At 43.1% G+C, this 25,819-nt stretch overlaps 1 protein-coding gene across 1 annotated transcript in view; it reads left to right on the top strand.

Annotated features, from left to right (window-relative positions):
• Positions 1 to 8,655: 8,655 nt before the first annotated feature.
• LMCD1 (LIM and cysteine-rich domains 1) overlaps positions 8,656 to 25,819 on the top strand; it is an 82,668-nt gene continuing 65,504 nt past the window's right edge. Inside the window, exon 1 of the mRNA XM_015412697.1 lies at positions 8,656 to 8,838. Within this exon, the coding sequence (XP_015268183.1) occupies positions 8,812 to 8,838 (27 nt within the window). The 5' untranslated portion in view covers positions 8,656 to 8,811. The remainder of the gene's footprint in view (positions 8,839 to 25,819) is intronic.

Here is a 25,819-nt window from a genome sequence, read left to right as displayed (position 1 = left end):
CCCTGCCTACTCCAACTTTTTAACTGTTACTCTATAGTGGCATAAATGAGAAAAACTAGAGAACCTGCAACTTTTAGAAACTCCAGCAATGACAAAAACTCATTTAAAAGAACTATAAAAGAATATAAAGGAGACACCAAGTCTAGGCTTTTATTCCCTCAGCATTTCTCTGAATATGAAAGGAATCTTGTTTAGTTAAGATGCTGTTTCCAATTGCAGGTCTTTAGTTCTGATTTACTATCTTGCCACCATTTTATTTCTTTATCACGGAGAATTCTGTGTAGCTTTACAAGGCCATGAATACACCTCAGGCAGCAGTGCTTTGATGGCTTGTGAAACATATAGGAAGTGGATGATCTCCCTTCTGCACACTTTCCAGTAATTAAGCCCCTTTCCCCTCATCAGCTTGTCACATCAATTCCCAAAGCATGACTTCTACAGAGATTATCTGTGTTTAGTCAGAAAATGATTTTGTCTCTTCATTGCATGCAGACAGGCATAACACAGACTTATTAGTCAGAGGCAGACAGAGAAAGCACAGTTTGGAATTCTGCCCATCACACAGCCTGGGCATCTTAATGTCCTTCAGAGCTCTCTGTTTACTTTTCCTCCATTTCTAAGTCAGTCTTGTTTGCTTCTGGTACAATAGCCATTGCTTTTTCAAAATGCAGTTTTGTTCTTTAATCCTTTCTCATAACTCATTATTGCCTTTTACAAATCTGCCCACTAATTGTCAAAGGATATTTTAATGTCAACTCGTTTTAACCAAAGGCATTGCATTGCCAAGTATTGATAAAGCAAACTACTCTCTCGTCTAACTGATGGTAGAGACAAGGAGAGTCTGGAAAGAGTCCCAGAAGACTGAAATCCAATCAATGTAGCCAGCTACCAATTTACAAAATGTGCAGCAGTTCTAAGACTACTTAGTATGGTCTGAAACTTTCACTGTGTAATAAATGTATAGCTGGCATTTGATTTATCTGTAGACTACTATTGTGCCACTGTTCTCAAATCGATCATAACATACATTAATAGATGTAACTTGCTTAGGTCAAAGATAATGGAATATATTATTCATAGGGCATCAAAAACTAAGGACTGCTTTGTGCACTACAATTTTAGGTGTACATATAAGGTGCACACCTACACCTCAAAATGTATGTGAATGCAACATTTTTGGGAATGTGTTGCACAGGCACATTCAGTTAGGACCCGGAAGTATCAATCACATCAAAGCCACCTCCATAATCCAACAAGATAATTAAAAAAACCCTCTTAGCAGCAAATAACAAATAAAACTATCTACTAATAGCAAGCAGGACTCAGTAAACAGTGTGAGCAAAATATAAATAATATTTTTTTAAAAAAAACAGCAACATCAAATTATATAAAAAGGAGTGCAGCAGCTAAAAAAAAACCCAGAGGGAATATACAATAAAAAGCTACGAATAGGATTGTTAATGAATACAGAGAGGGCTGTATATATTTTCTGGGCAAATTAAATTAGAACATAGTATTAGACAGAGATGTCATACCATAGATTGGATCCATCTTCCAAGCTTGATTCAGCTTTGGCTAGCACTACTAAATTTTATTTTATAATTTTCTCCTTTCTCTCTCTGATGTTTTTTAACATATACATGCATCCCCTCACACCGTTGGTCCGGGGTTTGGGCTGGGTTGTCACCAGTATGCTGATGACTTCCAGCTCTATCTGCTGATGGATGGCCGGCCAGATTCTGCTCTAGATAGTTTGGACAGGGCATTGGGAACCAACATCAAGAGCGGGTGTACCACTGCCCCCTTCAGTCCTACTGGGAAGATCCCTGAAGGCAGGTGGAAGCAACGCCCTGAGGGCGCTAAAGTTCTTTGACTTGTGTGGCTAGCCAATAAACAACACAGTGAAACAGACCATTCCAGGCAATAAAGGGTAAAAAAAAGATTTATTCGAATAAAGGAACATCTCACAGCGAAGAAATTCAGTGTGGATATTCAGTGAGTTATAGCAGGGAACTTGCTTATATGCTCATCGTGTACTGGCTCAGCTGGTTACCATGGTTACCAAACGCTGGAAACTGGAGATGCCATCTGGAATCGTCAAATAACAGAGCCAAGGGCCAGAGAGCCGGGAGATCAGTCCAAGGTTGCAGGAGCAAGGAGAGGTTGCTACAAGCCAGGAGCGGATCTGAGCTTGCACAGTTGCTACCATACTGAGGCAGGTGCACGTGGTGTTTATGAACAAGTCCTCCCTTCCCTGAGAGTCAATCTGTCAAGACTCACAGCTTCTCACATTGCTTTTGCAAGAGCTGCAGCCTGGCACTCTTCCTTCGCTCTTGCATATTCAGCCTCTGGTGTGCCCTGCATCTGGGGTACTAAGGAGAACTAGGTGGGGATTCTGGCCTTGGGGTGTCTTCAATTGGGAGTGCTGGGCCAGGCTCTGGATCAGTCTCTCCTCCTGACTGCAGCTGCTGGGGCCTCTTCTCCCTTAGGTGCTGTTAAGGGTTCCTTTTCTGGGCTGATTCCAGAGGAGGCTGGGTTGTTCCCTGCCTCTTCCTCATCTGAGGAATAGTCAACCTCAGCAGAGCCAGTACTGATGACATCTTTCTCCTCCTCACTTTACATCATCATTGACATCATTTACACATGCTCAGTTTAGATCTCTTTGTCTGGCCAGTCATCAATCACATATTTAACAAACAGGATGTCACTTGGCCGTGTCTCAAATCCACAATGCAGGTGCTTGTCTCATTAAAATTGATTTATAAATGTGTTTATTCTTTTGGCTGCCTACCTAGACTCCTTTCACCTTTGAATGAACTCTCAGGCTGAGTTCATTTTTAGTACAAAACTTAGCTGTTTTCATTACAAAATGGTTTCTTTTACATTAATACATGTACATAAAGTATAACAGTACTCTTAAAGCATTTTTATAAGCTTATTTTCACTAGGTAAAGGTAAAGGTTCCCTTGCTCGAAAGCCAGTCGAATCCGACTCTAGGGTTGCGGTGCTCATCTCCGTTTCAAAGCCGAAGAGCCAACGCTGTCCGAAGACATTTCTGTGGTCATGTGGCCGGCATGACTAAACACCAAGGTGCACGGAACGCTGTTACCTTCCCACCGAAGTGGTACCTATTTATCTACTTGCAATTTCTTGCTTTCAAACTGCTAGGTTGGCAGGAGCTGGAACTAGAGACAGGAGCTCACCCTGTCTTGCGGCACCCGGGTCTTGAACCGCTGAACTACTTATTATAATGACATTCTAAAGAATTAAACCCTTTACATGTATTATTTTAGTGTTTCAAAGTAGCCTATGACATAAAGCCTTTGTAAATAACTTGCATTTATTTATTATCCTTTATTTTGGTCCATCACAAAGTTTTTTGTTAATTTTACTTTGTAACTTTATAGTGTTACAAAATATACCATTTTATTTCAGCCAGCAGGGGTCCTTCTTGTATGATACAATTTTTATACTTTTTAATTGGCTTCTAATTAATGACAATAGCTGTGGTTAATGACTTTTATTCTTTTTGGCTGAATTTCCACACACCTTGTCGGCTCTTGGTCATTTTCCTTTCCTTTGTTAAAATAAGGTTGGTAGTTATAGCTTATAGCTATGTATCTAGCAAAGCCTTTTATTTAAATAATACAGTCTTGGTATATATCCAGCTAGCTATTCCTTATTCTATACCAGTGGTGGCGAACCTATGGCACGCGTGCCAGAGGCGGCACTCAGAGCCCTCTCTGTGGGCATGCACCATTGCCCCAGCCAGGCTCGGACCATCATAGACATATCTTAGGCACTCGCCCCACCCTCCGCTCCCTTGCATCACTAAAAGCCCTGTGCTGCACCTGCTCTGCTTGCCCATTGCCTGTTCCTCAGTGCCTGTGTGCTGTGCTCCTTCCATCGTGAAGCTGCACACTGAGGCCGAGCACATGTGGTGCACACACACACACACGCAGTTGCCACCCGCCGTCTCAGCGAGTTGCCTACTGCTGCTCTGCCGTGCCTCCCACCTGCCCAGCCAATTGTGAACACTTGGAAGGAATTTAAGGTTGGTTTGGCACAACCCCCACCCCCCAGATGAAATGGGCTCCTCTGCTCCAGGCTGCTGGGGCCAGCCTCGCCTCACCTGAGCCACCCCGCCCACCCTTCCCTGGGAAGCAACAAGTTTGGTCTGCACCGCAGGCCTGCAGCCAGCTGAGAGCAAGCCCTTTCCCTGCTGGGCCTCCCTCCAGGCTAGAGGGGGCACCCTGTGAACCTGCGGTGGTGCTGCTTGCAGAGGGGGCTGGAGTGCCAAGGCTGCAATGGCAGGGCTGGGCCTGGGATGATCATCATCCCATGGGAGAGGGAAAATGCAGAAAGTAAAACCTTGCCGCAACCCCCCCCCCCAGTCTTTGCACTCCCTCGTTCGGGACAGGACTGCCGCATTCCGAGTCCACTCATGGCCTTCCAATTTCCGCCCCTCCAACTCTTCTCCAGTTCCGTCTTCTGTCTCCTCGGCTGCGCTAGATGCAGCCTGGCTGGCTGGGAGGGAAATCACAGGGTCCCTGCCACTGCTGGGATCTTCAGTGCCTAGAGGGCGATCCTGGTGCAGGAAGTTGGATGAGAAGAGGCAACTGGCAGCTTTCAGTGGCTGGCAGTCAGAGTGCATCACGGTGTGTGAGGGGAGAGGCTCTGGGCTTTGCAAGGCCAGGAAGAAGCCTGGCTGGGGATTGAGCACTGCAGTGGAAGGGTCCTTCTATTGCCAGTGATGCCTCTGCTAAGCCAGGAGCAAGGTGGAGGCAAGTTCATTTTGTTCCTCTTCCTCACCGCAGCCTCCTCTGCTGCATGGCTTGTTCTCCGAGTATTCTTGCAACTTCCAACACCAGCCTTTTAGAGATTTCAGAGGGGTGGGGAAGACCGGAAAGAACTGTGTGTGCTGATAATATGATGCTATGATTCATACATCATAGGACCCAACCCATTAATAGTTTTCATTTGAATGATCTGTATTTTAGACAGCATTTTAACTTGGGATTGTTATGTCACTTTGGGGACTTGTACCTGGGCTCACAGGTAGCCTAGAAGTCTTTTTTTAAAAAAAGCATTTCTCAGATTCATCCCACTGATATGAATGGGATGGGATGGGATAAATATGAATGGGATAGGATAAAAATTCTATGGAATACATACATACATACATAAATGTGTGACATAGGGCTGAAGCAAGTGACTCAATTTCCCCTGGTGGGGGGGAAGGGTGAAGCAGAGCTGTGAATGAATTGTATATTTGTTTCTGCAAAGAAACGGGATCTAGTTGGAATCTGGTGAAATGGCTTGTGAAGTTTTGTAATAAGGTGGGCAAAACTCACAAAAGTTACATTAAATAGGGCAAAAAGAATCTAAAAAGCAACCACCCCACCACCCCGGGTAACCTGAATTATTGCAGCTGTGTCAAAGTCTGCCTCAGGAACCATGTTGAGAGGAGGTATATAAATCCATACACCAACAGTACTGGGGCCATTGATCTGGTATAGGTCCCTGCCACACATGTGTGAGCATGCGCAGTTCGGCCAGGGGTCTTGGATGCGCCGGCAGAAGGACGCGCCGGCGATCCCACGGCCGCGCTTGAAGCGGCCGTGCTGATAAGTCCACCTCTGTAGGTGGTATATTTTAGATGCGGCTTTTCGGCCTGAAGGGCCGGATCGGGGATGGGTGCACAACGTTTCCCAGATGTTGCAGTGGGATCGCGCCTGTTTGCTGTGCCCCCGATCTGTCCCTCTCCTGGCCCAAAACCTTTCGTGTGACTGGGGCCTATGACAGCTTTTCATTAGGCTCAGGGGGTAACCATGATGGTCTGAAGCAGCAGGACAAAGCTTGAGTCCAGTTCCAAGCACTACCCAGGCAGATCTTGCTTGGCTGCAGAGGTCTGAGGAGATCACAGGTTGGACTGGGTCAGTAATGCACAGTTCACGTGGGCTGAAGTGGACATCTGTGAATTTTAGTAACAGATTTTTACAGTTCTGTAAGATGGAGACAACCCTGTGTTTTCTTACTTCTCCAGATAAAGCCAAATGTTAAGAACTTGATCTTTCCTGCTTACACTGGTTAGATTTAGGAAATCTTGAAATGGAGCTATTGGAATATCAAGAAAGTGCTATCTGGAAAAATAAATTCTATGACCTGCGTGAAACACTTGAGAAGATAGAAGGGATGACACAGGACAGCACAGTTAGTTCTGAAAATGAAATCCTTAGAGTGTGGAATTCTCTGCCAAATAATTTTAAGTCAATGAAAGCACTTGGGATTGCTTTCCTTACTTTGTTTGGATCATCTTATGTTAATGGATGAGTTGTTTCTTCTAAACTAAAACCTCAGTATTCAGGTTAAATGGCTGAGTTGGCACTTTGAGATAAATAAGTGGGTTTTGGGTTGCATTTTGGGCACTCCGTCTCTAAAAGGTTCGCCATCACTGTTCTAGGTCATCTAGTGAGCTTTGTGGTTGAGCAGATGGTAATATGAACCTGGGTCTCCTTAGTCCTAGTTAGTCACTCCAACTACTACACTACACTACACCTGTTGATTGATTGCACTTAAGGCAGTCACCTATGGAAGAAAACTGGTCTTGGTTCCATTTAAATTCTTGAACAGACACACACACACACACAAATGTTTTCTGTTCCCCTGACCCCAAGAACATGTGGAAGAAATTTGATGAAGACATAACACCGTATTAATAATGGGAAATGGCAGATTTGGTGTAGGACTTCATAAGGCACATTTAAGGTGTCAGCAAGAAATGACCTAATAAAGTTCAAATCTGCTTCATGGCCCTCCTCTATAACTTTTCAAAAAGAAATGTTGTGACTTTAAAACAACACAGAGAGCCCTGCACTTTACTGTTTTGGTTGAATTTCCCTCCTTTCTCAATATTTTCTGTTTTTTTTCTTTGCAGGATTCAGAGCATAGCAGAGAATGGGAGCCTAATGTGGATATTCATTTGACCTTATAGTATAGCACAAAAGGATTTTGTTGCTGAAAAGACCCCTCCCCAACCACCCAGGACACTATAGAATATCAGAGAAGACTGTACTTCTTAAAAGTCCCCCCACCAATCACTGTTGGTTTATTAAATAAAATTATAAAAACAATTCCAGTCTACCATCGCCAAAGATCTTTTCCTAGTTAATACACTTTCATGTGTGCACACTGCTAACCATTCTGTCAGCTTTAAGTGCTATGAAGCTTCAGTTGCCCCCAAAACTCAAAGTTCACATTATCTCCATCTGATGCCCAAATGTGATGCCAGAAGACAGTATATGAAAGGACAATTGTGGCATGGGGCATTTTCATTTAAAGGATTTAATATGCATTTATTGCAAATAGTTCTTAACCCCCCCCCCTTGCCTCTTCTGACTCCAGGCTCCTAACAAAGCAGCAATAGCTGCAAGGGCAGAAAAATAACAAAAGTGTCCAGTAACAAAAGGATGGCTATAGCTTGCCAAACAGCAAAGAATCATGTGGCAAAGATTAACACATCTATTGTGGCATAGACATTCATGGAATTCTTGGAATGCCTGAGACAGTATCCACACCAAATTCACCATCAGATGAAAGAAGGTGACAGATCTACTATACCTCAGACATGTCAGGACCTGTGGAGAGGTGGGAGCCAGTGTGGTGTAGGGCTTAGCGTGTCAGACCAAAGTCTGGGATACCCAGGTTTGAATCCCCGCTATGCCAGGAACCTTGGGTCAGTCACACAGCCTCAGCCTAGTCTACCTCAGAGGGTTGTTAGAAGGCTAAAATAGGGGAGAGGAGAATGGCATAAGCTGCTTTGGGTGCCCACATTGGGGAGAAAGGTAGAATATAAATAAAGTAAATAGCCATGGCACTAAGTGGACAACATATGGTAACTCTGGCAAAATAGATCCTAGCCCACAAGGCATTTTTGCCACACTAAATCTGTGCATCTTTAAGATGCCATAGGACTCTTTGCTGGTTTTGCTGCAACAGACTAAACATGGGCATTCCTCTAGGAATGCCAAGTATTTTAATAATATCCCCACATAATATATCATGCCCAAACTAGTTCTCACCCAGGTTGTTAATGCGCCAATCCCCATCTCTAGTTACATAAATAAACCCACGTTACCATGGCTTAAAAATATTTATTTAGTTTATTTTAAAAAAAATTATTGCAACGTCTCCGTCGAATCACACAAGGTGGGAAGAACAGGGGGATAAAGAACGCAACTTAGAACGAAGAATTTATTTTTAGATCTAAAGGGCTAATAATATCACCGCACCCCTCTCCCACACACATACACTTCCTCATTACGCGGATTGACTCTCCAGTGCTCCCCCGTCATCCTTTAAAAGGAAAAGAAAGAGACGTGTGATTCAGAAAGGAATTTCAGCTCTCCGGCTTGCATCTAGTGAGACAGATGTGTAACATGCCCTGCACATCTGGAACGTGGCGTGGCTCTTTGCCTTGCGTACTCCAATCCTCTCCTTAAGGGGTTAAAACAAACCCGAGAACATGCGGATAGAGCCTCACTTTGCATTGGCTCAAAGAGTTTGAACTCCGCTTCTGATTGGCTTTCAGGGTTTTAACGGGAGTTGCGGGTTCCAGTTAAAGGAACATTGCGCGGGCAGCTTATGGTTAGAAATTCGGAGTTCCGATAGTTAGCGGTCCTCTGGCACCTATAGCATTTTGCAGCAGCCTCAGCTCGCTCTGCGACTGTTGTTAGTGTTAAATCTGTATTGAGTCTTATTTCGCTTATTTCTGAATAAGGGAAAAAAAAAGGGTGAAAGGAAGGCTGAGGAATGGATCTGAGTTCAGGAATTCAGAAGGTGAGTCGCGTTTCTTCCCCAACTATTGCTCTGGAGTACCAAAGCGAGCTTCAGTTTCTCTCTCCAGTTACGCATTCAGGTCAGGTTGTTCTTAGGGTTGCCAACAACCCGGGGAAATAAATGTCCTGCCACGTTAATCGAAGCTTAATGTATGGCAATGGACAACTGAAGCTTTTGATGGCAGGTAGTTAAATAGAAACCCGTTAACCCTCAGTTAAGGGAACAGAACATCTTTTCTCCAGGCAGTTGGGAACCCTAGGATATGTTACTTCTTTGATTACTGCGTTGATAATGCCAAGTGTAAGTTACATGTAGGAAGCAAATTATATGGTGTGTACTCACTTGTGCTTTAAACAGAGTCTACTTTCCCCCTGTAACTTCCCAGTGACTGCTTTTATTTTGAGGAATTATTGGGTTTCCCTTCTTCAAGAATCAGGTTCAGTCACTGCCAGGCTGCTTTATGTACCTACAATCTTTTGCCTCCTAGACTTTAGACCTTGTGTTTTGGCCTGGTCCAGCATGCTGCTCCAGTAGTTGGAAAGCAGACGACTCACACACACACACACACACACACACACACACACACACACACACACACACACAAGGAGCCTTGAATCCATTCCTGCAAATCTATTCTTTGTATGTACTACAGTCTGTGAGAAGACAGAAAAGTATTCCTAGGTGCAATAATTCCACCTTAAAACAATTGGGTGCGTCTTTGATGTGTTCAAACAGAAAACTGGAACTCAGTGGATGGAATTTGTGGATGGAAGGGAAACCATGCAATTGCATGGGAAACTGTGCTAATTTTAATGCAGCTTCTATTTGACAGGAAGTTGGTTAGTGCTTACTTACAGACTGTGGTCCTGAGCATGCTAATTTGGAAGTAAATCTTACTGAGATTAGTAGGATTTACTTCCATGTTATCCTGGTTAAAGACATGGTGTAAGGTGTTTTGTGTCCTAGAAGACACTATAGAAGCATGGAATAATTGTGGGTTAGTCCTGTCAGAAGAGTGTAGAGCTAAAAGTTGTGCAGGTGTAGCTTCCAGTCCTGGGAATGAGGGCAAGAATCAAAGGAAAGAACCATGTTCTGTTCAAGGTTGGTCTTTAGTAGAGCTTCTGGGAACTTTTCCTCTGGAACACCCAAGGCTTGTACAAAAAAAAATGTGTACTACTTAAATTGAAATAATCTTGTTTTGCTCCATGAATTTAGGCAATGCCATCTGTCCTTATAGTATGCAAAGAAGTGTGAAGGGAGTTTTCCCCCTGCAGAAAAACAAACTTATAACCATTGTTTACAAGTAAGCTGTAGCTAATCACATATGAACTTAATATTCTGCTCTTGATATTACATCTAAGGTGTAAACTATATGCAACAACTGAGCAAAGAGTGGCAGATTGTTTGCCTATAATGGGAAGGGGGGGGAAGGGAATCTGCTCCTCTGAAATGAAGCCGTTTCAACTGCTGATCTAAGTAGTCTTTTCACTTTCAAAAGACACAGGTCATCTTTGATAAAAATTGACTGAGTTAAATTGCTGTCATTGTATTTCTCCATTTAAACCTAAGGGGGAAATTCTTATAAAAGCCGAGTCTCTAAGGTCCAAGTCCATCACTATTCATTGCACCAAAATGCAGGGCCAGCTTCCTCAAAATGGATTTTCAGTCTCCTTCCTCTCCACCTCCCAAAAATGAATGACATACACTTAGAAGAGAAATACTTTTAGAGCAATCCTCTCTGAAGTATAAAACTTTCTCTTCCTGGTGCACTTTCCTTTGGTGGGCGATCATTATTAAAACGTACACGTTTACTGGCATCACAAAACAATTTTGCTTTTTTCCCATCTCCTTCCAGTTGCGGATATGGAAGGATTGTAAAGACACAAGATCTGCATTCTTAATTGATAAATCAAAATGCAGATGTCCTCTTCTCTTGTACGGCTTATTGTATATATTTTGGAACTGGGAGGATGGAAGCTTTATATATCTGATATTTAGAAGGCTGGTAAACCAGTGTCATGGTTGTGGCAGTAAGGATTCAAGGGATCAGACATGGCTGCCTTCCAAAGAGACTGGTGATGTAATATTTGATATATGGCATGTAATAGAATAGGTGTGCAAGTTCATCTGTATGAACAGAATGGGAAACATCCATAGCCCAGATATTCTGAAAACTAAGTAATCGGAATACTATTCTGGTGGTGTTAAAATAACCTGGCCAGTAGCTCCATGGAATGAGAAATAGGGAGCTGGCCTGCCTGACACACATGACAGGCCTGTGGAATCCTAAAGCCAGGGCTGGCACCAGTTGACCTCAGCAGGCCCATATTGCAAATGCATAGCACAACTGCCATAGCTGTGGCATGAACACCTGCTGCTGGACTCCATCACCCTGGGGCTAGGGATCCCCTGTTCCAGTAAGGGACCTGTCTTGTGTTTTGTTGTTGTTCAGTTGCACAGTCGAGTCCGACTCTTCGCGACCCCATGGACCAGCTCCCGCCAGGCCCTCCTGTCTTCTGCCCACCTCTGAAGTTTGCTCAATTTCATGTCCGTTGCATCTATGACACTGTCTAACCATCTCCTCCTTTGCCGTCCCCATCTTCTTTGACCTTCAATCTTTCCCAGCATCAGGGTCTTCTCCAGTGAGTGCTCCCTTCTCATTGGGTGGCCAAAGTATTTGAGCTTGTGTAGGGTTTAGGTTATTGTAGTAACTGTGTCAAAACTTCCATTCCAAGCTTTCTTTTATCTCCTTTCTGTCTAACTCTAGTGTTCTCAATTGATTTTTGTTGTTGTTGTTCAAGAAAGAAGCAGAGATTTCATTTTTGTGTTTTGTGCTTCAGTGTCAGTGTGGATCTGAATGACTAAAAGTTTTATGGTGGTCTTTTAAATGTTCACTACTATGTAGGAATGCTGTCCTTTGTAGCTTTTGAGAGTGCCAGGCAAAAGCGAGCAGGGGGTCCCAGTCACCTGAGCCTACCTTGTTAGTCACCAAATCCTGATGCTTCTTTTTCCATATTTTTTGGAATTATGGGTGAATTTGAAGAAAATGGCTGGTTGCAAGGTTTGCAGTGAAAGCAGAGTTACACCCTTCTAAGTCCGCTGATATCAATGGACTTAGAGTCATGTAACTCTACACTGTTGGTATATTTCATGTACGCTTGAACGCAATGTTGACATTTTGGCCAAGAATGGGAGTTGGAGGGGGCTAAAATGGCTTGGGATTTCTCAGATATTTCTTGATTCCTTCCTATTAAGAGGTGTCATTGGGCATGCAGTGGAGCTTACTCTGCTGTGCCTTTCCCTGTGCACAGGTGGCACTAGAGAGAATAGACAACTGCTGCTTCCTCATCTATAAATACAGTGTTAGATGTGTGGACCTACACATGACTCATGTAGGGAAGTAATTCATAATAACTTCTTAATTATGGAAACTGAGCTTTGGTGCAGCTCCAGTGAGTGAGTGGCACAATGATTCTTCTGCAGATCCTACTTATGCTGGGGTGTTATTGTTGACCGTTGGAAATTTGCAGCTCTTTAGTTTTAATAAGGCTTCCCTTGATGCTACAGCCTTCTTGCAGTTCAAGTAGCTCCAGATGATTCCATTATTTCCTTTGCTCAGTCACTGAGCCAAACACAGCACACTGTGGTACTTGAAATGGAATTTGCATGTTGTTTATCTCGGAGTTTCCAAGATGGCGCTGGCTGAAAGGACGTGAGGTTATGCAGTCTGAGATAAGAGTTTTTCTTTTCCTTTTTATCAGTGTGCTAATTTATAGTTTTATAGTTAGGCTGCTGGATGGGAGTCCTTAGTTTGTGTCTGAATGCGATTGAATAGGAAGCAGAAGCTACTAGCATTTTAATTGCCATGTCTAGGAAGAGAAATAGAGGTTGTTTACCTGCTGACTCACCCGAGTCCTTTCCTGTTCGTGGCTCTAAACAGCTGAAGATAAAGGATTTTTTTGCTAACAACCTCGAAGCTGAGGGGGACTATCTTATTCCTTGTGACAACAACAGATATGAGGTGCTAGAACATGAGGATAATGCTCATTCTCTCTCATCACCTTTGCAGCTGCAGGCTGATGCTAATTTACAGCCAGCATCAGAGGAGGCAAGTGAAATCCCCCCCACTCAATCTGTGCCTTTTTCGCCTAAAGTCTTGGCTGACGACTCCTTCGAGCATTTATCTAATGCTGACCTTGTGAAGCTAATTGCTACTCATAGTACATTAACAGCCAAAACAATCTCTAAAACATGGGACTACATGAACAAAATACTTCACAAGTTGCAATTAATTGAGGAGCAATTGATAGCTAACAAAATTCAGTTAAGCCCAAGCAAAACTTTAGTGACCTCCACAGGACCTCCACAGGAGGTCTGATCGCGTAACTGCGCAGTAGTTTGCCCCAGGGCAAACAGCCATGCTTCTCCTCTGCAGTTTCCTGCCCGTGTGACCGGGGCCATAGATAGATATAGATAGAGAGAGAGATGGAGAGATAGAGATAGATAGATAGAGAGAGAGAGAGAGAGAGAGAGATGATAGAGATAGACAGACAGACAGATAACAAATTTAAGTAATGGCTATAAAACAGGCAAACTTGCAGTTAGAATCCATGGAAACAACGGGCATCAAAAGCCTATGGTGCAAAAATTCATGTGACAATTTATTTACTTATTTATTTGAACTTTTACCCTGCCCTCCCAGCCAAAGCCAGCTCAGGGCGGCTTACAAAAACAGATAATTACATTAAAAGCATAAGTTACGATTACCCTAAATCACTCCTCAGCGTTATCCTCAGTTCCAAACAACAGGGCTGATTTTGATTGGGACTCACGAGTCCTGTTTGGTATTCACTCTGGCAACACAGCTCAGGCTGATAGGGAAAATAAATCTTTGGCCCAAGAACTGTTAGATGCAGAATTACAAGAGTGGGAGCTTACCCGGCCTAAAGATTGCCAGGGTTCCCAGGAAAAGGAAACTGCTTCTATCTCAGAGAGGTTCGGTTCTTCATTTTTGAGCAAGGATCAAATGGCATTTCCTACGTGTGGCTCCGATCAGGTGCCAATTCTACAGATCTCGGCACGGGAATCCAGCAACGCTTCGCCTCCCGGTCCCCGTGCGGATATAGCCTTGGCATGACTGACTCCAGATGCTAACCTGTCAAAGTCATTAAGGGACCTGGAAATAATCTCTTGGAATATAGCAGGTTGGTCTAAATGGCTATCCAGAAACCCGGAGATCTTCCGTCATCATCATATTCCGGAAGTGTTGGCAGTACAAGAAACCTGGACTGATTCACCTTTGGAAATGGAGGGCTATATATCTTTTGATATGAAGGCCATTAAGGGAAGGGGAAGGGGGAGGATGAAAGGAGGTTTGGGCATTTTAATCTCAACATCTTTAAAAGCCTCCTGCAAAGAATTGCAGCCCCTTGATCAGTTGGCAATGGCAATTTTGCTATGTTGGAAGGGAGAATGCTTGATCATAATAAACAGCTATTTGCCACCATTATATAAAAAAGCAGACATTGATAGGACCTGGGCAGCCCTGGAAAATTACGTGCTTTCACTAATCGAAGCATTTCCTAAAGCTATGCTTCTTCTTTTGGGCGATCTAAACGCTCGTCTGGGCCCAGATGACCCCTCTTTAGACGCCAAATACAAACTATTTTTCAGAGATCAAATGGAGGGAGGGGAAAGTGTGCTTCTTCCCAGATTTTTTAAAGATAGAAGATCAAATTACGCAGGTGCATGCCTGGTAAAGCTATTGTTTAACACAAATCTTCAAGTTTTAAATGGCTCTATAGCAGGTGACTACCCTGGTGGCTTTACCTATATGTCAGGGGTGGCTGCTAGTACTTTAGATTATATCATAGTATGTACATCTTTGCTAGCCAAGGTTAAGAGTTTTAAAATTTTGCCATATTTAGATGGTGATCATCTCCCTTTATCCCTCCACATATCGGTTATCCCACAGGAGCCATGTCGTGAAACATACGACCCATCCCAAATGAGAGGGCTGGAACAACAAAGACGTCCCGTTAGGTGGTCAAGCAATTTAGACAATCGATTGAAGGCAATTTTGGCAACAGAAAATATCCAAAATTATGCTGCTGCTTTCTCAAACATAAGCCAAAATGAGAATCCTTTGTCATTGTATGAAGGCCTCATTAGAAGATTTGCCCCCCTCCTGTTTCAGGACTGGGATCAGAGAGCCTCTAATCCTTTTAAGTTAAAGTCAAAGCCTTGGTTTGATAAAGATTGCTTGGAGGCAAAAAGGGTACTCTCTCAAGCCTATGCAAACTATATTGGCCATCATGTTGGGAAAGAGCTTAGTGCCTACCTTGCCTTACTAGAAAAGAAACGAGTCTATAAAAACTTAATTAATAGGAAAAAGAAGGAATATGCTAGGGAAGCATGGAGGGCTCTAATTCAAGCTGCCAAAGAAAGAACTCTGCTTTATTTTGGAGGATGGTCTCCAGTCAAAGGGGAAATAGTTCTTTAATAAGGGAAATCCATATTTCATCTGAAACTTGGATTCTATATTTTCGGAATATGTATTACGATAATTCCCCCCAATTGTCTACGCCTTTTGTTTTTAGCGACCTGCCAAGCTGGCCCTCGGTTTCTCCTAAAGAGATTTCATCATTGATAGGCCAACTCAAAAGAGGTAAGGCCCCCGGCCTGGATGGAATCTCTTCTGAATTTTTAAAGGAAAACATAAATTGGTGGGCCCCCTTTCTAGCGCACTTATTTACCTATATTGATACAACAGGGAAGGTCCCAAAAGAATGGGGGGTGGCCGCGGTTGTTCCTTTCTATAAAAAAGGTAACCGAAAAGATCCTGCAAACTATAGGCCTATTAGTCTTCTAAGTGTTATAAGTAAATTATATGCTAAACACCTTCTAGAAAAACTTACACTTTGGTTGGAGCAGGATGATATAATAATTCAGGAACAAGCAGGGTTTAGGCAGGGCAGATCGACTACGGACCATTGTCTTCTACTTAGGCATCTTATAGAAAAATATGTTCGCAAGGGCCCCCCGTCTTTATATGCAGCCTTTATCGATCTCAAAGCGGCCTTTGACTCTATTTCTCGACCTGTACTATGGAGTAAACTTGAAGCCTCCACAATAGATAGAAGACTTCTAGCTCTCATCCGTGCTTTACATGAACACACCTCCCTGAGGGTTAGATGTACCGGGTTGGGCCACCTGACAGATAAAATCTCTACCCACAAGGGAGTTAGGCAGGGGTGTATGTTGGCACCAGCTCTCTTCAACTTCTACATTAATGATGTTGCTGGATATCTTAATGGCACAGATCTCCATCCACCCAAATTGGCCCAGCGTCCTATCCCTATACTTTTATATGCTGACGACGCTGTTATTCTTTCTAGAACCTCAATTGGCCTGAGAAGGGCATTGAATAGATTTGCCAGTTATTGTAGTGATCAGAAATTGATTATTAACTATCAGAAGACGAAGGTGATGGCCTTTGGCAGGAGACCTAAGTTAAGAAAGTGGAGTATAAATGATCAGAATCTTGAACAGGTAACCAACTTTCGTTACCTTGGTATGGTTATCCAAGCCTCGGGCTCTAAGTTCGCTCAAAGTCAGGCAGCAGCATGTACGGGTGATAAATCCGCCCAAGGTATTCTCAAGTTCTACCGTTCTACAGGGGGCTATTTTGTGCCAGCAGCACTGAAACTCTTTAAGGCTAAAACATTAGCCCAGATGCTCTATGGGACGCTACTGGGAGCGACATCTTCTTGCTATGCCCCACTAGAGCTGGTTCAATCGAAATTCTTGAGATCAGTGCTCCAAGTCCCAAGGTGTGTTACAAATGCAATGGTACGGCTAGAGACTGGCATGATGAAAGTTGAAGCCAAGATCACCTTGCACTCTATTTTTCTTTGGTTAAAGATAAACCTAAATCCATGTGGCCTTGTGCCCTTAATCCTGACTGACGATTACCAATCTAAATGGCTGACCCATACTATTCGGAAAATTACACTACTAGGGTTTTCACCCAAAGAGCTTTTGGAAAGGGGGGATGCTCAAGCTAAGCTAGTGGTCAGGCAGAGGATTGAAGATATTGAACGCCAACTGGACGTACAGGCGACCCCTGCCTTTTTAGCGCCTTACAGTAGTAAATATATTGTTGCTCAAGCCCCTTACTTATCCATTCTGGAGTCAAATAAACTTAGGAGGGCGTATACGCTGGCTAGATGCTCTGCTTTACCTTCTGCAGTTCTCGAGGGTAAATTCAAGAAAACTCCCCGAAATGAGAGGCTATGCATGTGTGCGTCTGGGGAGATAGAATCCCAGGAACATGTCTTCCTGAGATGCCCATTATATAACGAAGCTCGCACAAAATGTATTGGTCCTCTCTTGGTTGGCTCCTCTGATCAGGATAAGATAGAGAAATTACTTTTAAATCCTGACCATACAGCGATACACCAGATAGCAAAATTCTGTTTTCTGGTTGTAAAAGCTCATCAGTCTTCAGGTAGCCACTTGGGTTAGATTCCCTCCCAAATAACTGACTTTTTAATTCTCAGTCTTTTATCTTTTTAAGACTAAATTATGTCCTTTTTACATTGTATTGTTGGTTTTAGATTTTAAAATGCTTGTATAATTTTACATAAATAGATTCACCATCTGGATATTTTAGATATTGAAATCCAGACATTGCAAAATTTTGCTCCTTGGTCGTAAAAGCTCATCAGTGTTCTGGTTGTCACTTGGGATTGGACTTTTTGATTTTAAATCTTATTGCCTTTTTTGTCATTCTATTTTACTCCTTTAAATGTATTCCATTGCAGCGTATTCTTAAGTCTGGTTTTAGTGATCAAAATGACGCCCGCTTAATGTTCCTTAGTAACCTTCTTGTTTTTAAAGTAGTTTTACCATTTGGTTATTGTAAGTTACTTTTATGGTTTTTTATAATTGCTGGCTATGTGCTGTAACAATAAAATTCAATTCAATTCATGTTGTTTATCTCCTGATAAAAGTAGTCTTACATGTCTGTTCCTATCGTGTCAAGCAAGAGAGTACTGTAAACGTTTTAATCAACAATGTAGCTGAGGTGCCATCTGGCATTTCTTATTTTAATTCTGCTAACTTGGTTTAAATTCCGACTGCTTTAGTTTAACTGTGCATCTGGCTGTGTGCTGGTTTACTAGGACTGACATTTTTCCAATCTGCAAGTTATGCCCCAGTTTGTTTTCTGTTAATTAAGGATTAATGTCCAGCTTGAACTTAGAAAAATATTCACTGTAATGGAAAAATGGCACCCCGCTATCACAGTTTTTTCAAGACATGGTTAAATTTGGCTTTAAAATCTTGTAATTAAATCTTGCTGTTTCATCAGTCAGTCACACCACATGTCTTGTTTGATTGAAACTTGGCTGCATGATAGTGGCCAGAGTTTGACTATGTGTTTGTAGTGTTTGATTCCAGGAACAGATATGATATCCACATCATTCTTCAGTGAGTGCCCCAGTACCATATTCTTTAATCAGATAAAGTAGGATTGCCAACTCCTGCTTGGGAAATACCTGGAGATTTGGGGGAGGGGACCTAGGGAGTGTGAGATTTGGGAAGGGGAGGGACCTCTGTGGGGCATAATGCCATAGAGTTCACCATCCCACATTTTCTCCAGGGGAACTGAACTCTGTCATCTGTGGATCCCTTATAATCCTGAGAAATCTTCAGTTACCACCTGGAGGTTGGCAATGCTAAGCTGCTAGTGGTTTGGGGAATTCAGTATCCATGCTGCGTCTCCCTTACCTGGTCATATTCAGGACTTCTTGGATATAATGATATAGTTGGTCACAACACATTAAAGGGCATATACCGGACTCATTCTGTGCTAAGCAGTTCTCTGGAGATTGGTTGAAAGCAGTACCCGTGTTATGTTTGGGTAACTTTCTGCTTACTAGATCCTCCACCTTGTGGGGGAGATAAGGGAAGAAACTATTAAAATCCTATTGGGATTTCAAATTGCTTTGGGATAATGGGCTGTCTAGGACATTCTCTGGTGCCCTCTTGTTCCATCTGAGATCCCTGGTGCCCATATATAATGAAGAGCTCACTGATATGAAGATGGCTAGAATGTTATTGGCAAAGGATTCCGGCTGATTTGGACAGATCATGCATTTATAGCCTTATATGAGACTAGGAATAAGGCCCGTTGTGGAAGTAAATACAACAAGCTCTAGAAAGAGGCTCTGGGTGGGTACCCCGGCCTTAGGCACTCAACATCAATTTGCTGTTTTGTCCTCAGCAAGGTATAACGACACTGAGCTTACCGTTTTCTCTAGGGGAATTGATCTCTGCCATCTGAAGAGCAGTTGTAATTCTGAGTGATCTCCAGCCCTCCCCTGGAGATTGGCAACAATGGTTCCCTAAGAGAAAATTGCTGGTTAGGAGGGTGGAGTCTATGGTGTTGTACCTGTCTGAGGACCCACCCACCCCAAACTCCACCCTCTCCACATTTCACCCCTCAAATCTTCAGGAATTTCCCAACCTGGAGGTGGCAACCCTATCTCCTTCCCAGCCAATCATCACCATACCTTTATCTACCCCTCTGATTTAAGCTTTCCATCTCTCCCCCCCCCCCCACATCTGAAGCCTCTGCCTAGGAAAAGTACAGTCTTTCTCCCCAGTGGGGACCAAAGCAGCTCACATCATTGTCCTCTCCCCTTTTTGATCTGCACAACTGCCCTGTGAGGTAGGTTAGGCTGAAATTCTGTGAGTGGTCCGAAATCACCCAATCAGCTTCCACAGGAAGAACCTGGGTCTGGCAGACCCTGGTCTGAAGCACTAACTGCTACGTCACACTGGCTGTCATGGGGGAGTTACCTCAGCAGGCTCACCTCAGACTCTATGGCATTCTAGTCAGCTGAGGCCTCTACCCTCCCCAAACCCTGGTTTCTGTAGACTCCACTACAAAATCTCCAGGAATTTCCTAACCTGGAGCTGGCATCCCTAGTAAGGACTGGCCCCAATGTGTTCCCCACAAAGGCCTGGAAAGGGCCTCCTAGCTTTGCCTTTTTACTGACAGAACCAAGGTTGGTGGCCTAGCAACAGCCACTGAAGGAAAAGTTAGTCACACAGGAGCAAACAGGAGAAGTGTCTTCGTCAGGAGAGACAGCTGTTTTAGCAGTTAATTCTGACAGGCAACAATGACTGAGGTGGCAGTGGGTGGGGAAGAGGAGTGGACCAGCCAAGGGCACACGAGTACTCTTGATCGGCGGTTGATGGGCCAATGGCTGATGGAGCACACAGCCCAGCCAATGGAAGAGCTGGAAAGTCCCAACGCATTAAGGCAATTATATATATCAGATTGTGAAGATAATGGGAAAGAAAGCTGTCTCTTTTGCTACTATGCATGAGCTGAATTTCCACCAGCTAAGCTGATTAGAGTATGAAGTCAGTTGGTCCCTAATGCAAGCCTACTGGAGGAAGATGTTTCAGTTAGATATGTGATACTATTGCTAGATACTTTGCTGATAAAAGTCTGTAAAGGCAAATTTTAAGCTAGTTACTAAACTCCCTTTTATTAGGTGAGTTGATGGAGTGTGTGCTGGTTGATCATCTCCAGGCATATCTTCCCTTGCCCCTTTTCAGTCTATTTTTTACCTGGATTTGGAATTGAGGCACTGAGGGATGACTACAAATAGAAAAGGGAAATTCTTATCTGAGCTTTCAATGACTTCCAATATCATGAGATCTTATTAGGAAATTTATGGCATAATTCAGGGTTTCTGGAATCCTTCACCAATGACTGTGGTCTTGTTTCTCAAACAAATGGTACTGTTTCCTCTGGAGAGCCATCTGCCTATTCTTAAATGTGGCATCCCACATACAGGCTCTGTTCTTTCCTCTGTGCATTTGAATTGTGAAATGTGAGATCATCCAGAACTTTAGAGTTGGGAGTTAAGAGTTCACAGTCAATGTGTTGATGACCTGCCACTCTGTATTTCTCTAAGCCTTCAAATGTAGCTGCCACTCTTGTTGACTGGTACCTGGATGCTGTGAGCATGGGAACTATAGAACATTAATAATGGATCCAGATGAGAAGGAGAAAGTTAATATGCCATTATGACATGGCATAGGACTCTCATTATCACAGCAGGTTATGTGTTTGGAAGTTTCTGTTAGATCCAAAATTACTTTTGGAAAATCAAATCAGTCTGTTTCCCAAGACTGCTTTGTAATTTATGAGTCAACAGCCAACCAAGCTACATTGAGCCATGTTTTTGGAACCCCCAACAATCACTTTAACATGCTCCATATAGGACTGTCCTTTATAGTGTCTTGTAAATTTCAATTGGCTGAAAAGACAAATCAGCTGTTGGCTTGGCTTCACCAGTTACTTGAAGGGGCACTTTCCCCTCTCAAGCCAGATGCCAGTTGAGGTCTTCCCAGTGGGTATTGCTTGTGGTTCTGTTGTCTTCTCTGCTGAGGTTCTGCTGTCTCAGGTGCAGCACCTGTTCTCTGGATCAGCCTACCAGAGGAAAGCTGCAAAAGCCCCTTTAGTAATGGAGCTGCTATCCCACCTTTCCTCACAAGAATATGAAACCTTTGCTGTCCAGAATTAGGAAAATATGTCAGGCTATGTTATTTGAAAGGGGATTTTTAAATGATTGCGCTTTTTGTGTGTGTGATTTGCTGATGAGCTGGTTTGGCTTTAAATGGGGGCAGTGCTGCATTAAGCCTCTATCATACATATGAGCCACTTCTAACAAAGAACACATCCCACACATTTTCAAATGAGGAAAAAAGTTGTCACAAATTTGGTCTTTCTCCAGCACAAGTGTCCCCAATAGTACAACTGGATTTCCCTTTCTTTGTACTAACCCCTCTTCCCCTGCAAATTGCAAAGAACAAATAACCCCAGTCTTCATACTGGTGGACAGGCAGGTTTCAAAATGTCTTTACTTCAATAATAATAATAACAATAATATTTAACCATCTAAGAGAAAATGAAACCATATGCCCTATAAAAACATAGAATTAATAAACACATCAAACCTCGTCTGGGAGCTTCACTCTGAATAAACAAATACATAATGAAAGGGGAGGTGTTAAAGGAAGATGCTAAATTGAAATACCTTGTATAATTGGGAGTGGGGTGTGAAACAGTTATGTCTTGAGACAGTCCCTCTTTTTACTACCCTTCTGTTGAGAACACTTGAATTTAAAATGTGGTTAGATTAGCAGGAGAAAGAGGTAAACTGAACAAAACAATCAGGATGTCCAAATAAGGCCATAAATATATTTTGGAGTAGTACTGTCTTTGCATTCAGTAAGAGTAAGCTCAGGACCCATAAGGATGGTTTCAGAGGGTACTTGATGAAGGGACCTTTGACTCTCTAAGTCTTATATCTTGAAAATATTGTTGGTCTCTGAGGTGCTACTGCGCTTGAAACTAGGACCACAAGGAATCCATGGTGGGTGAGGGAACATGTAACTGGGAAATCACCCCGCTCTGAGATATACTGTAAGGTCTCAAGGCATTCAGCAGGCCAGTTTGCTTCTCTCACAGTCTATTGATTTGAAGTGAAGCGCAATTTAGGATTACATGGTTACTTTGCTGTTCTCTTATTAAAATTCCTACTGCTCTGATGTTCCGTTCTCTTGGACTATGCTCAGTCCTCATTTTGGTAGGTTCCCCACCCCCCGCTTAGTTAACTTATAAAATTGTATTTTTTTCCACCTACCCGGAGAGTCTCCTAAGCAGTGCTCCCTCTAAGCTGTGGAGTCCTGTGAGCAAAAATTCTACTTTGTGAGCTACTGGCATTAAAACTGTGAGCAAGTGATTTGGCTACTGCATACATTAGTTTGCTCTGGATCCATCCTTCCTGAGCTGAGACAAAAAGGTGTGAGCCGGAGGCTAAAAACCTGTGAGCTAGCTCACACTAACTCAGCTTAGAGGGAACACTGCTCCTGAGTATATAGAATGATTCCATTGTGGTATCTGTATGTGATCTACATCTGATGCTTTTTTTTTGCTTGTAAAGGATGGCATGAGCCATTTACTTAATTATCAGATACAGTGATAGCATGGCTTACTTGCCATTTGGAGGGTTTTTTCCCCCTCTTTCTGTCTAAGGGCTACTTCACAATACCACTCCCTATGCATAGAAAATTGTACTGAGTGGTGAAGGTGCACATCCGTGTACACAGTTATGTATCTTTCTGACTGCTCTTTTGGAAGCTAGTGGCACCATATTAAAGCATTAAGTGTGTTTCCTACACAATCTTGGTACCTGAGCACAAACTACATGTTCATTGATCATCTTTGCTATTTTACTAATTACTATGAAAACATTTGCTGCCATTTCCTCAAATTGTTTGGGGTGCAAAAAAGAAACAAAAAGTATCTTGTCAAGGCTGTAGTCTTCTCTTTCAGAGCTCTTGAAACGGTAGTGTGGGTGGAAGAAAGTTTCCATAGCTTACTCTTCTAGGGAAATATCCCTTCCTTTTTCAGGCTGGTCTGTTCTCTCAGGCAGTAAAGAAGATCCCTAGCCCTGGCCAGAACCCCTGTCTTCTGATTTGTGATTTCTAGGACATTGTTCCTGAGTGGCTCCCCCCCCCCGAAGAATCCAGGAGAAAGAAGATGGCAAAGAACATGGAATCAAGATTGCTGGCCTGACATCAGCACCATAGATAGTGTTACCAGACCTCCTGGTGGAGGCGGGGTCCCCTACCGCCAGGCCCCACCTCCCCATTGCTGATAAGCTGACCAGTGGGGGGGGGGCTTACCCAGAGAAAGAGTGAGAGGCCCAGTCGATGTTGCACTGACATGTCTATGTCAATTCTGACATGACCTGGAAGTAACATCATGTCTGCAATGTCAGGGAGACACTCTGGTATTTGGGCAAAAACGCTATGGTAGAAGTCAAATTTACCATTGAGTTTTTTGCCCAAATACCAGAGCATCGCTTCAATATTGCTCCATCATGGCATCACTTCTGGGTCACATTGGAAGTGGCATAAGTGGCATAGACATGTTGCTGCAATGTCAGCTGGGCCTTCCTCCTTCTCCTGGTAAGGCCCCCCCCCCATCCCCCCGCCAGTTGCCAGGCAGGTTTCAAAATGTCTTTACTTCAATAATAATAACATTTAAGCACCTAAGAGAAAATGAACTCTTGCATGGCAACCCTAACCTTAGATGGAACAAGTGCAACATGAACACACAAGAAAGAAACCACAGGCTTTGGCTAAAGAGGCATGTTGTTGCCTAATGAAAACAAAGTCCTTGAATCGGTCTTTCTGACTAGCACAGTAATGCCAAACATATGGCTGGGCCAAGCATCCTTGTAGTAGATGACTGCTTAATTTCCTGGATTGTGAGAGTAGCGCTATTTTTCCCCCCAATGCATGGGGTAAACTACTGTCAATTTGTAGTCTGGTTTGGCAGTGTCATATAGTCAGTTGGAGCAAGTCTGGGTATAGAGTCTGGAATCCATTGAGGCTTGTTGCAAGGTCCTGAAATTGTGATTGTTCACTCGTTGTTGAGCTTAATTACTGTGGATGTCCTAAGCAGCATGTCAGGAGTAAAAGAGACGCTGTGGGTGGAATAGAACTCTCCCCACTGTAAGCATTTATTTTTAAATGTAAAATGAAGAACCTTAAGTCAAAACAAAGACCCAGCTTGATAGGTTGCACCTTCTGAACACTATTGAAAACGCTTTGGCACTACCATGGAGATGTAACCCAAGAACATGAAGTCTGCTCCGAAAGCTATTTCTTCAAGAGAAAGGATCAGGCTTGTTAGCCAAAAACCTGGTTCTGCAACACAAGTTCCAAAAGCAGGTTTCAGATGATTCAGCAGTTGTATTTGTTCTTTTTAAGTACACAGTTCAACAATGTGGCTCCAGTGCTGCATGGAGAGGGGTAAGTCTGCCAAAGCCTTACTGAAATCAGTGGGATGTGGGTGAAAATGTTAAAACTAGAACAGGCCATAGTGCTCCAACTCGGATAGACCGTAAAAGGTGAGAATGGATGGACTCCTCCGGTTTCAGTCCATTGTTAATCACTTCTGTTATATCTTGTTTTCTGCGTACTTACCTTTCAGAAGAAAAAGAGATTTTCATGATGTTGATGAGTCCTGTGCATGAGTGCATTTTTGGCTCATGCTGGTGTTGTCAATTTCCAGGTAGTGCCTGGAGCTCTGCCAGAATTACAGCTGATCTCCAGACTACAGGGATCTGTTGCCCTGGAGAAAACAGCAGCTTCAGGAGATGGACTTCATTACATTACTTCCCCACTGAGCTCTCCCCCCTCCCAAACTCTGGCCTTCCCAGGTTCTTCTCTCAAATCTCAGAAATTTCCCTATCTGGAGTTGACAACCCTACGCATATGGCGTATTTTTGAACTGCTTAATCGTTTTCTCTCTCATGCTAGTATGCTGGCACTCCCATGCATTTTTTTTTTAATTAACAAACCTACTGGCACTTCCTTTATGTGTTTTTGTTTTTGCTTTCTACGCCAGTGCTCTTGCACAGAGGTATTATCTATAATTGCATGAATACAACTTCTTCAGAAGAGAATGTCCTTTTAAATGTGTTTGGTCTTCCTTTCTGTGCAATCACTTAGATTTGGCTTAATGCCCTGACTTCCTTCCTTTCATCTTGACTCCAACAAATCATTATTTACAGCACAGATTCCAGAAACACAAATTGCAAACAACTTGAGCCTAATTCTCACTGTGGTGGAAAGCTTGTAGCTGTCTGTGTTCCTCTGTGTTTCCTATTCCCCTACTCATTAAAAAAAATGAACATGCAATGCAAAAGGCTAGGTTAGAGCCCCTCTTCTATGGAGTGATGTGAACATCCAACTGCTGTCTAAAATGGTACAGTCTAGCTATGGGTTTACAGCTTCAGTGTCATCCTGGAGATATCTTAATCCAGAGGTGTCAAACATGTGGCTTGTGGGCAACATCAGGCCCTTGGAGGGCTGCAATTCA

This window comes from Gekko japonicus, unplaced genomic scaffold, assembly GCF_001447785.1.
Source record: "Gekko japonicus isolate JY-2015 unplaced genomic scaffold, Gekko_japonicus_V1.1 scaffold588, whole genome shotgun sequence".
In the NCBI taxonomy this organism is placed as follows: domain Eukaryota; kingdom Metazoa; phylum Chordata; class Lepidosauria; order Squamata; family Gekkonidae; genus Gekko; species Gekko japonicus.
The sequence above is the reverse complement of the archived record's forward strand: the minus strand, read 5'-3'. Positions and strand labels throughout refer to the sequence as shown.